The 13,651-nt window shown below is 37.8% G+C and overlaps 1 protein-coding gene across 2 annotated transcripts in view; it reads left to right on the forward strand.

Annotated features, from left to right (window-relative positions):
* The window catches only part of LOC124163911 (serine/threonine-protein kinase dyf-5-like), a 34,133-nt gene extending 24,175 nt beyond the window's left edge, over window positions 1–9,958 (forward strand). Inside the window, exons 8-11 of one of the 2 annotated variants that reach the window (XR_006865875.1) lie at window positions 3,137–3,307; window positions 5,272–5,604; window positions 5,709–5,879; window positions 9,875–9,958. Coding sequence is in view for 1 of the 2 variants with exons in the window: in XM_046541018.1 (XP_046396974.1) it covers window positions 3,137–3,307; window positions 5,272–5,604; window positions 5,709–5,721 (517 nt within the window). In the remaining variant the exon portion in view is untranslated. Of the gene's footprint in view, window positions 1–3,136; window positions 3,308–5,271; window positions 5,605–5,708; window positions 6,693–9,874 lie in introns of those variants that run through there. The other variant, XM_046541018.1, reaches the window with a different exon arrangement.
* The last annotated feature ends 3,693 nt before the right edge of the window (window positions 9,959–13,651 follow it).

Raw genomic sequence — 13,651 nt, forward strand, 5'->3', positions numbered from 1 at the left:
TATGGACCCTTACAAAAATCATAAGTCACTCACCTCTACTAATTCGCACACTTCACTGTAACTACACACACTGTACCTACAACTTCGCTCAGATAATTATTGACTTAAGTCGCATTGGATCAGTGGCGCAGCGAGGGGAAGTTTTGGGGGATAAACCCCCCCAGAGACCTACAGAAATTTTTATGTTAAATCTATTTTACGTAATTGGATTAATATTGCTTTTAGAACATTGTGAGGATTAATAAAATATCCTTCATAAGGCCGTAAAAATCAACATTTTGAACCATTTATCTTAATTTTTTTCCGGTGGAAGGCCTCCGCACCTTCCGCTTACCCTGGTGGATATGCAATACTTCCAAGCCCCCCCAGTATTAGTTGCGCGTAAAACCCCACTTGCCTTGATTTTACTGGCTGCGCCCCTGCATTGGATCACTACAAGACGGAACTGCCACTCCGTGCTTGACAGCGCGCTTATATATTTAGTAGACCCGGCACCACGAAACATCGAGAAAAATCTCTAAGTCTATCGACTACTCCTTAATTCAATTCCAACACCCCGAAGTTTGTGACTGCGTAGGCCGTGACCCCGAAGTTTCGTTGCTTGCGTAGTTGGCGTAGCACGTGCTATCTAGTGACATTTACAATCAGTAGTGAGCAGTGATATTACGTACTATCACCACTCACTACTAGATGTCACTGCGCTGCTATATGAGATTGTTGTGTGAGCACCGAGCGAGCATAAAGTAGATAATATCTATCTAATTTTTTTTTAAATTTCGGAGGGGTGATCAATCCCCCTTGATTCCCCCTGGCTACGGCCTTGCATGCTCCATAAAAATAATATATTTCCTGTGTTGCGGTGTTGCCTACATCCAGGCAGCTGATCTATTCACTGGAAATATAGTCTAGAATGTGTCTCGTAGGAAGCATTCCAGATTATTGATATTCTATTGTAGTTTGTGGATAACAACTAAAATGTCATTATCAGTGCCAATTGACCAGTCTCAAAGGTGATTAAAATAAGTGGATATGTGGTCTGACAAGTCAACTTTAAATGCACTATAGCGTGCTGCTGGTTACTTTTGTTGATAGGTCCTTGCAAATTCATCATTTCCACCATCTCATCTGGGTGCTTCCTTGAGAGCATCAGAATATTTATGGTGATCTTCTCATTCAGTAATTTCCATGCGTACTTCGTTTGCTGCCATGCACGCTATTCTCATTTACTAATTGTTGATGGTAACATCTTTCAGCATTTGTCTGTGATTTGTTCTTCTTGGTGATCACCAACAAAATGAGCTATTAATAGCTGAACATTGAAAAGATTACTCAGTCTTGTCTATGGTGCAGATTAATTCTAATGAAGTTTGTCTTTGATCTGGTACATTTCTTCTGTGGGCATTTTCATGAGACTGATAAAGACCACACATCTTAAATATTTCTTTGTATTCATTGCTGCGGTAGGAGTCTTCTAGTGAAATCTTGTTTCAATGTGTTTATTTGCATAGCTATTCATAGGCTTGTAGATGTGATGAATTTTTTTTTCTTCTGCCTTAGTAATTACTCGTAATGAGTAGGCTCTCAGTTGGGAATTTTTTCAGTTATAGCTGGGTTGACTTGAAAATGTCAAAGGAATTGCCAAGCTGTGAATTTTTGCCTTTCATATTAGAATGCTGAAATATATCTTCTTTTTCCTCATTTCTCTCAGTCTCTAGAGGGTACCAATGCTCATAAGTCTGGAACATTTATCATGGGAGCATCTCACGGCTGAAACTTCATTCTTTTCGAATTGCACGATAAAAGAATTGATGGCTCCAAAGCTGATTCTAAATCCAATGCATGTCTTAATTCTTCTGAGTCTGTAGGTGAAAAATTACGGCCTAATGCTTCATTTCCAAACTTATTACATTCCACTTCATTGCATTACCTTTTCTATCATGTGTAAGGCCTCTCACATTGTACCCATTAAATGCTGTTTAGTCACAATTAATAAATGAATAAATGAAAATTACGACTTACAATCATGATCCAAAATTGGAAACTTCATAGAAGGCAATGAATTTGTCTGATAGATGTGAGAAATAAATAAAGTGTAACCATGACCTTTGGATTTAAACCTGAGCTGGTCCCCTGAAGGTTGTAGGCTCCTGGGAAATCACTGACCTTGACTCCCTCTTGCTAAGGCTCTTTACTTATTGAAACTACAAAAGAAAAATCTCCCCATGTCCACGAGAATTATGCATGTCACATGTGCTATCTTCCCCATTATTGATTAGTGTATGCTAGTCCATAATGACTTACCTAGTGTATTTGAAATGTGTCTGCATCGGTTAATTAACTCCTGTGTTAGATTTATATTTGATTTACGTAGAGATGAACATTTGTCCAAATTCTACTCTGATTTGAATTGGTTACCTCTTCTCAGCTGAAGGGATTATATCCTGGGATCTTTTCTGTTCTCCTTATTCCAAAAACAGACTCCTGTATACCTGTACGAATTATTCATCCCCCGCAAAAAAAGTTACTGAAATTTCCACCCGCCGTGTTTCTGACCTTCAAATTCCTCAAGCCTGCTCCAATATATATTTCAAATCTTTTCATCCAGCTGCGTCTAGATTCTGGAACTCTCTTCCGCCAAATGTAAAGACGTCACAATCACTTCTGTAGTTTAAAGGAAGGTTGTACTCCTATTTGAAGTCTGGGGTTTAATTCAGTCTCCTCAACTCATTAGAGTTATCATCTTAAAGCTGTGATGTTATCAAAACTGTCTACATAAATGTGTATATGTATGTGTGTTCATTACTGTCTAAGTTAAAACTTATATTTTTGTGTTATTAGTATTGAATATTTTACATTTTTTGTATAAATATCTGCTACTTGTTAGCCTAACAATAATCTCCATAATGCCTTATTTTTGTCGAAATGCCTTTTATTAAGAGCTGAACATTTCCTGTATTTTCCATTTTTTGCTCTCATAGATTTTATCTAGAGCATAATAAAAATATTCTATTCTCTTTACCTTGGGGTAAGCCTGTGCATTAGCTTAACTTAAAAAAACACTCTGGAAAAGTTTACTTTAATTAGTTTGTTAGTGCTGATCTGATTGCCTTTAGTCTCATTGTGCTTTATTTTTCAGCTTCACTCACCAGCAACCTGACTTCAGAAGTATTTTACCTTCAAAAGAAAAACTGCAGTGGGAACCTATTTTGGCACCAGCAGCATTCCCTTCCCAGACAAAGTTGAACACAAAACAGCAATGTTTGAATATGGCAAGATATGTAGCTGGTCAAAGCAATAATGTTGCCAGGTTTGTTAATTTTCATGCTAATGTACTTGTGACTTTTGTTAGCTATTATATAATATGACTTTACTCTTAATGGTAAAATCATTGAGTTATGGGAGAGGTTGATTTGAATTTAGGGCCAAAAGCCTGAATGACCTTCTACTTGAACTTGTACAGCCCAGAGTATAGTACTGGCGACTATCCATGGGTATGAACAAGGTCAAGTGTCATGCGATTAAGATTTAGCGTGATGGAAATCCTACATCATCAGTTGAATCCTAGTTGGTATGTATGCTTGTTATTATTATAGGTGTGACCTATTTTCCTTCTTGTTCCCTGTGGGACCTAATAGCAGTCAATCAATCAAGGTAGTTCTTTACAACATTTACAAATTAATTGGTCAATAATTTTTATCAACGTTTCCATTCCATTATGTGAAAGTGGAAGTAGTGGCGGCAGATGGTTTAGACCATTCTCGGTTTGGTCCTGGAAATTCTGTACTCACTAGCTTCTTCTATTGTGTGCAAAGTCAATTATCAAGTGATTCAGGCTTAAATTTCACTCACTGATTTAATCCAAAGGTTGGTTTGGATAGGTGAGTATAGAGCTCACCCCAAATTAACACATTCAGTACCGTTTCGGTCACGATGACTGAAGAATGAGCCTTTCTTTTGGCCGCTCATAGCGCACCGTCAGCCACAGCTACTTCGGCGACGCGTATATGATGTGATGCGGTCTGTGGAGCCGAATGCACATGAAAACTCAAATGGAAAGGATCCAAGTATTAAAAGGAAAGAAAAACATGTTGGCACAATGGGCGAATTTATCGAAAAGTCAATGACACGGAATCTGTTAAGCTGCTAGTGCGTGAACTTCACATATCAGGGTGGGAGGGCCAGTTCCTTTCCATGGATCACTTCGCACCTCAAGGATTTGGCTTGGGGTTGACCGAGGGCTTCATCTGGGTTTGGGGTGCTGGTTTGCTGGCACTCAAAGAATATGGTAACCTAGGGGGTATGGTGCTTGGTTCCTGAACAAGTTTCACAATTTTATATTTTGAGGTTGTTTTTACATTGAGTTGGTTCATGTTGTGAATGAAATTTGTGAGTGATTTTCAACAGGTTCACTGCAGCCTGTGACCCCCAGTGAGTCACACCTGACTTCTCTGCATGGCAGAAAATTTACTGTTTTTCTTCATTTTTGTGGCTTTCGCTATTTTGGGGAAATAAGGAGTTATAGACATAAAACTTGGTGTGCCTACACTATACAATTTAACCTATGTGGCGTAACTGGAAGTTAAGTGGGACCAACTGGCGCATGGCCAAACGGCCTTCAGGACAAAACTCCTTTAACAAGGAGCTGAGTGTAGGGAATGTCATTTTGTTGGTAAAAATCTTTCTGAAGTCCATATCCTAAGCCAGTGTGCACAATGCATAATACAGACTATTCCAGTGTGTATCATGGGGTTCTTGAATTTTTTTTTAACCTATCACAACAGTCTTACTGCCAGTGGTGGATCTATGGGAGGGAGAGGATGAAGGGGGCTATAGCCCTTCCATTGGGTGGAAACACACACTTGATAAAATCTAAATTTTTGGAGGTTGCCACTTTGTACAAAAGTATTTAGTTATATTTTCTGATATATTTACCTACTTCAATGAATTGAAATATAAATTATGTATCTCTAAACTTAAGGCCTTTTTTTACATGCTTTTGGTATGTTAAAATCGAGTGCCTAAGGGGGGCTATTGCCCCTCTGATATCCAATTTATACTAGATAGAATGTTAATTTTCTTTGGACCTGTACTACTGCTGGGAGGTTACTCCCCACTTAGCCCCCCCTCTTGTCCCTCTCCTGCATCCACCACTGCTTACTGTTAACAGTTTTTTTCATTTTAGTTGATTTAAAGTTTTATTGTATTCATTGATAGTATGTAGTAATATTTTAATAAGCTTAGTAATACATAGTCATAATTTTATATTTACAGACAGAAGAAAGAGATGGAGTATAACGAGAGGAGAGCATCATATTTGAGTCCACAATGGTTGATGAATTTGGATATTGGACGACCTGATCCTGAGGGGGGTGCTTTTGTTCCACCTTCCCAAAAGAGCCCTGGCTTACCCAAGCAATCAGGCCCAAACAAAGGGAGTAAGGTTGTGATATACCAAGAGCATGAACAGAGTAAATTGTCAGAGAAAAGTGCCAATCAAGGCCTTTCTGAGAATAACATAATTCCACGAAGATTAAGTGTTGTACCAGGGAGTCTTAGCATGAACAGTGGTCGAGGAATCCCTGGCAGAATTGATTGGGCTGCAAAGTAAGTATTTTGGGTTGATACAAATTTATAATTTCTCACATTAATACTAATTTTATCATTGAGTATTTGGATACAGTTGTGAAAGAAGTGTTTTTATATTACAGGTACCTCAAATGAAAATCATGATGTTGCAACAGTTTTTGGCTAATGTAAATGTGTGAAATCGGGTGTTTTATGATCGATGACTATGTCATTTCATAATCCTTACTGGTTCTTCTTCAAGTGTTTGGAAGTACTCCTACTGAATAATTCCTTTGATGAATTATGCAGGAAAGGTACTATATGTGTCATCATTTCACCAAATGCTCAAATCAAAATTGTCTCCCTCTTTGTCTTGATGCAAAGTTAGACAGACAGGCACCATCTATTTGCTATGTTAATCAAAATTTTTATTATCTTCCAAAGATAGACTAACACTTATTTGGTGGCGGTACATCTGTAATACTGGTAAACAGGAATTTAGCTTGACAAAGTTGGACATGCTGTAGGCATTATGTCTTTACTTATATTTGTATATTTTGAATTATGAATACTGATTTTATGTATATGCATATAGTAATAATTTGTACATATGTAAATATAACCAATTTTCTACAAATTTGAAATGACTAACCTTGGTATTGCATTGTTGATTAATTTGATTTCTCATAGATTATGATGTGGTGCAAGGAGACCAATGGCAAGTTCTTTTTTGCCAGATCTTTACTTTCACCCATCAGTAGTAACGTTAAGTTATGCTGGAATTCAGTGTTTGTGGCTTAACTCCTCAATTCGGGTGGACACTTTGTACCTTCCACTCACAGGCTTTATTTATGCCAACCATGGTTTTGTCATGCTTTGCCATTATCAGAGTATTCAAGATAGGGTAACTTGAATGTGGCATCTTATGCCAAAACCTTGGTTTAAAAAATTGAAGCCTATGCGTGGAATGAGCGTAACAATGTTTTCTTTCCAATTCTAAGTTCTGTCAACTATTCATACACAGGAAAGGACTCTTTTTGTGATGGTACTTTTGACATTATTTTCGAAAAATGTTACTTTGGTATGTATGAATATTAGCAAGGATATACATAATTATGAAAATATAATGAGGTGTTTCATTTATCTAAATTTCTTTGAAGGCCCAATTAAATTATGTTCTAGCCATTTGCATGCATCATTGAAGGTCTTTGAGGAATTTTGGAATACATATAACCTGATGTTACGGGCTGGAAGGCTAACTGATGCCATCACATTTACACTGATGAACTGCTGGTTTTATTTTTTCATACACAAAGCTGGAAACAAATTTTGGGCATAGATAATTGTGAGCAGAAGTACAATGACCATAAAGTATTTTTTGTGGCATTTTAGTTAGTGTTGAAGGTACTGTGAAATCTCTGTTTGTGGACACCTCTGACTTAAGGACAATCCCCAGCTGAGGGATATGCATTTATGCAAGGATAGAACCTATAATATTTATGTACTCTCCTACTTGTGACACAGATGCTCTTTAGGTGCAATTTTACTCTTGTATGCACACTATCCTTATGGGTTTTCAGACCTACCTCTAAAAAATTTAGTTTAAAAAAATTAATTCCTATAATAATTGATTCCCATTCAAATATTATAGTGTGTACGCTATTTGCATGATAATATCAAGCGTAAAAATAAGGTTATCTTTAGGCTACCTCCAACTTACGAACACCTCTCAATTACAAGTACATTTTTGAGGTCCATTAGTCCGTGGCGCAGTGAGAGGGGATTTTGGGGGATAAAACTCCCTCAGAGCTCAGAGAAATTTTTTAGTTTAATCCATCTTACTTAATTGGATTGATATTACTAATAGCATAGTATAAGGATTAATAAAATATCCCTCAGAAAGCCGTAAAACTCACCATTTTGAACTATTTATCTTAAAATTCTGCAATTTATTAATATTGCACCTACCACTTATACTGGTGGGTATTCCATACCCCTACACACCCTGGTATTAGTTGCATCGGTTGCACCTAAACCCCCCCAGCCTTATTTCCTTGCTGCACCCCTTCCATTAGTGTCCGTAAATGAGAGGGAATTCACTGTGTGCTTTTTTTCCATTTGCCAAAATGTGATGAAAATTTCCATGAATGAAGAACCTTGTGGTGAAAATGGCCTGATATCCGTGTAGGGAGATATATTCAGTACTTGGGAAAGGAGACACCAGAAAAACCAATTTAAAGGTACTCAGCCACTAGGGTGTTTAAAAAGTATTAAAAATCAGTCCTAGATTGAACTATTGTCACTCACAATCATCACAGTCCATTTGTATTCAACCATTCAAGATTTTTATGCAGAGATGCTGATGAATGGAAACCTATGGCTGAAGTTAGCAACAATTTGGTGCTATTATTTGATAAAATAAATATTTAGTCATATCACTTTCATATTATATACCAACAGAATCATCTATACAAATATGTACTTTGAAATTTCTTTGGCATTAATATTTTCTACTTATTATGAAAAAAATGCATAAAAATATTTAAAAAAACTTTGTAAAAAACCCTTAATTAGTGGTAAATGCTATGATATGTGGTAAATGTATGGATGCTGACATCATAGAGTAAATTGTGGCTCACATTTAGATGTGAGCTATGAGAACACATCCTGAAGGTGAAAAACAAGTTTTTTTGTTAAGTATTGGATTTGTTAGGAAACATCACTTTACGGTAAGCAGGAGACACTTTTTTGCATTTAATGCTCAGAAATACCTCAAAATCATTTGTTAATTTTGATTTTTTCATCTCCTATTTTAACATCCATTAACATTTTTAAAAATAGCTAAGTTTCTTCTTACAATTTAGTGGAGATGGAATATTTGACATGAGAACGTATAATTTCTATCTTCATGCTATTTGTAACGAAAGCAACTTCTTTCCATTTCTTATAAATTATTGTAGTTGTCTTTATAGCAAAATTGGTGAAGCAATTGTAGATTCTAAATAAACTCAGTTTTTAGTTGAAATAATTTTATAAAATATACCCCAGCAGCAATCAATATCCCAGCAACATTCAGACACAATTATCAGCGTTAAAATATGACATCCGTGCAATATCCATGTTGTTCCAATGAACATTGTATGGATATCTATCAAATATCCCGAGGACCCGGCAAGCAACATTGCAGTCCATGTCCAACAGTGGACATGGAGGTCCATACAAAAACGTTTCTTAGATATCTTCACAACATCTAATGAGTATAATCAGATAATGTGCATGATTATTACGGTTTTTGGTAATCCCTAGACGTACAAACTAATCATTTGTGCTCATCAATTCTGTATGGAACATATGATACGTATGGATACTAAGTGGAATAACTATTTTTTAACCTTTATTGTCCGTGCGGTCCCAAAAGGGACCACCTAATGTTTTCGTTTATGGTCTTGCAGTCCCTTTAGGGAACACTGAGACACACTTCGTTTAAAATCGGCTTGTAATGAGTTTCGTCGCTGAGTAAATATTTTTTTAGGCTCACGGAATGACACTCGCTAAGATCAGAAAATAGGTTACACTTGCCATTTGACTTTAAGCTGTCCTTTAAAGGTTAATATCAGGGATATTACAACTTTGATATTATTAACATTATTATTTTTACCTCTCTTCCTGGATGATACAAATAGGATATGTATGTAGCATTGTCGAAATACCCATCATGTAATAACAACATGTTTTGGAAATATTAACCTTATTTAGAAATCCAATGGTTATCGTCTGCTGCTTGGGTACTGACAAATGAGCTTCTAAGAGTAATAATGACGAAAGTAATGGAGTCGTGGCTTGAATTGATTATGACATTAGATTCAAAAGGTATTCGTGAAGATGCATCTTCTGGTGTCTCTTTATTGCTTTAGTGTAATGGAAGTTCATTGCGATTATGTGACCACTTGAAGCTGAAATTCGATACTTTTCTGCTTATTCAAGATTTATTCATGATCAAGGAGTTTGGTTATAGTTTGACCTTTTTTCTTAAACTAAATACATATATCATTTATCCTTATGATTTCTCATTTATTTAACTTTATGTAGGTAATTCCTGGTACTAAATTTTTTTCGCTTGTACATACTTATTTTGGGCTTTACATGCTTAGAATAAGTACCCCAAAGATAACCTTAGGGTTGTATTAATGTGTTACTTTTTTATGATGCATAAATTTCATATAATTAGTCAGCAAAATTGTGATGATATCTATAAACTAAATTGCATAAATTAAATCATATTTTTCCTGATACATCAATAACTTTTCAGATTGCTTGAGGAAGACCTAGAACAAGGGTTGGCGATGGCAGCAAGCGAAATTTTCCACTAGAATTTCAGGCACAGAGGAAGATGAAAGTTACATTTCGCGTGAGCCCTCATTTTTTCCTTCTTTATATTTTTTCATTGTTTTCTCTTTTTTAATACTTGATTTCTTTCATTTTTCATTAGCGACTAGTATTCGTTGACATAACCGAAAAATAACTGGTTTTAAAAGGTGTCTTCGACGCAAAGTTCAGGAACTCTTCGGACACTAAAGTTCCTCCGTTTTAAATATTTCAAAACGTATGGAGAATAAATCACCAAGCTCCAGTACCTGCCCGTTATGGCAAAAAATAGTGATAAATGTAGCATTCAAGGTTATATTGACAAAGTTGAAAGTTCATCTAAAGAATTTAATGGTTTGCAATGAGTGAGAGTGATCAACATATATTGAGCGTATGCAACCCACGTGTCACCCAAAGTATCTGCCTGGGGTGGCACGCACTCACTCTTGGGGCCTTATCTCGGGAACCACTGGTAAAAATTGGAAAATATTTTAGGTGCAGCATATAAAATGTCCAATGTATCGTTAGTTACCATATACAGTCAGTTGAAAAATACCAGCGCCTTCTTATCGCCATTCATATCCCAATAACAGCCAAAGATTCCAAAATGTCTCAACTTTGAGTGTGATGCGGCACGTCTTCCCTTTATTCAATTGCAATAATATTTAACAGAATATGCTTTTACACCAGTTGGTATAAAATGAGGGGGCATCTCGAAAGAAATTCGAAAAATCGAAAAATAAGGACCATCTTATTCAGCATAGATATCAGGGTTCCAGCAGGGCTATTCTACTAAACGGGGCCATACGTATGGCCGGCCGTAAGTTTCTTATGGTCTGACCCGAAATTACGGCCTAAACCGATTCCACTCTCGAGGGGCCATATCGTATGGCCCGGCCAAAAGTCTTAACGCCCTTTCTGCAGGCGAGTATGAGAATTATAATTGGTACTATAAGTTTGGTTCACTTTTTTATATACTAGTCATTTTTTTGAGAAGGAAGTTTGTTCCAACGTGAATAAAAAATTAATTATATGTTCCTTAACCGAAATGTACTCTTATTTAAGGATAAATTTGGATTTTCTTTAAACACTAATCTAGCGGCAGACGCTGAAGATCTTTAAAACAAGTGAAGAACGCAAATCACGGGCGAGAAGAAGCAGAAGAAATTTGTACCGTGCAGTATTATAATATTCGTGAATTGTGCATGTTATGGATAGAGTTAGAACATGACATCCTATTGTAGTTCTAACCCCCTTCCTCTCCTTCCAATGGTGTAACTATTGTCTCGTGGCTGCAATCATTTGCCCCCAAAAGCCTTATAAATCCTGCCAATGTACGAAATCTAAAGATGAAATTGAAACTTTAAGTTTCATTAATTTTATTTTCAGAGGCTTATGTTTCGGTAGCTGTATAAAGTTAAAACATCAATATGAGACTATCATTCTTTCCTTGATTTGTGGACGACATTTGTCCTTTACGCATCGACCTACTGAAGATTGCCTTACTGCCAAAAAAAATTTCTTGCCCTATGTTTCTTAGATATCCTCCCTCATGAACCGTTATGCTACGAGAATCTTAAAATATAAAACATTTAATAGCGGATATTTCAAACTACCTACAGCTTTTCGAAACAAGTAAGGAATCTGCTAGAAAATGGAGCACAGAAAGCAAATAAAAGCCGGGTCCGGGAAGAGCAGAGCATCCGTTAAAAGTATTCCTAACTTTTTAACTACAAGCGAACTTTTAGCTCATCCGCTATATCTACTTAAAAATTAAGTAACAACTTTTGACGCACGGAAATAGTTAATGAAAATATCGTCATCGTATGCGAACGGATTACCTACACGTATCCCGTATCCTCCTTATGAAATCGACGTCTTTTTTAAATATATCTAGCCAATGCCCGTCGAATCCGTATGTGCTCACCCACAATATTCATATATTTCTTGAAACAATCGCTATGTAATCGATGACACTTCGTAAGTTTCTTTTATAACACCTTAGGCGAGCAATGTTATTTCGTATGGCCCGAGTTATGACCGCCTCTTAGGCAGGCCATATTATTACGGCCTTTAGGCCATAGCTACCGCCCGACTTATGGCCTTTCGCTCAGAGTAGAATCGCTCGAAGCCATACGTATGTCTCGAGGCCGTAGTTATGTTCGATTTCGACTTATGGCCCGGCCATACGATTAGTGGAATAACCCTGCAGGCTCCCTCAGGTAGGGTCCCAGCGTCCCCAGAAGAATCGTAGCTTCCCTGAAAAATTCGGGGGGGGATGGGACCCCCCTAGTTGTTTGTAAAAGATCAGTTTATGTTAATTAAGGATGTCTGCGACATCGGAGTAGCTGAGGGGCAACGGTGGCCCATAAGCCTCGTAGCCCCTCCAGAAAAATCCGGAGGGGCGGGCCTCCCTAAGTTTTTGTTGAAAATTCTGTTATTTTCAAGCACGGCTGTATCTGCAGGGGTCCTGGCCCCTCTAAAGGATCGTAGTCCCCCATAAAATTTCGGGGTTAGGGGAGTCGGCTCCCCCTAACTTTTTGTTTTAGATTTAGTTATATTCAAGTACAGCCGTAGTTATGGGGCCCTGGCCCCCCGGAAAGCTCATAGTACTACTATAAAATTTTTGGGGGGGGGGGCGTGAGCCCCTTAGCTTTCATTTAGTTATTTTAAAGCATGTCTGCAACGTAGGAGTAGCCACTGGATCGCTGTGTACCCTGCCCTGCATAAGACTCGTAGCCCCCCAAAAAATCTGGAGGGAACGCCCTAATTTTTTCCCGCCCTCCAGATATTCTAGTGGTAATCTTTAGCACATAACTATAACTTAAGGTTTTCGAGGGGCTCGGTCCCCCTTACGAAACTCTTGAAGTGACAGTACCCCTAAGACTCCTGTAAATCGAAATCGAACGGCATAATCCTTTCTAAGTGAGCAGTCTCAGCGCCAAACCTGAAATACCGTTATGAAATATGAATAATAAATGGGCCATTTGTTTCCTAAAAAAAGTACAGGCAGTACCTACGTTCGACAACCTCTTGAAACCCACCGACAGAACTTCGTCCTGCTTCTAGCATACCATTCAACCGAAAATCTGGTCGAGAGCATGAAATACCTAAATTCTCTGACAAAGGGCAGTGATGCGGTTATTTTGCCTAGGTTTTAAATAATTACGGAGGCTTCCGCGGTGAGTTGATTGGTGATGGTTTTCCGGGTTTACACCGCGTTGATTCATGTTTTTGCGGACGACAGTTTCGGGCGCGTTCCAGCTCCCGTCTTTGGACCCGGAAAACCATCTGTAAACCCGGAAAACCATCACCTAGGTTTTAAATAATCTAGAACTCGCGACGAGAAAAACCAAAATCATCATAAAGTATGAGCGATGTAAAGGTCCACTACTCTCCGATTACTACGAATACGCGACCGGGTTGGAAGAGGGTCGGACGCCGCTGCCGACGAATACGTATTTGATGCCCTTGTCGACTGTTGCGGCAGTTGACTGTTATTTACAAAGGCTGCTGAAACTCCCAGGCCAAGGCATTTAACGATCGACCAGCTTTACTAAGGATTATTTCGTGAGTTTGATGATAGCGCTTCCTGTTGGCAGATTTCTAAATCTACTGGCCTCGGCAGCTCCGTAGCCTAAACTACTCGACATGAATTTTCGAGTACTCGCATATCCCTAAGTAAAACTTTCAAAAACATTATGCATTCAGCAATGCCTCG

The sequence above is a fragment of the Ischnura elegans genome, chromosome 8, assembly GCF_921293095.1.
Source record: "Ischnura elegans chromosome 8, ioIscEleg1.1, whole genome shotgun sequence".
Taxonomy (NCBI): Eukaryota; Metazoa; Arthropoda; class Insecta; order Odonata; family Coenagrionidae; genus Ischnura; species Ischnura elegans.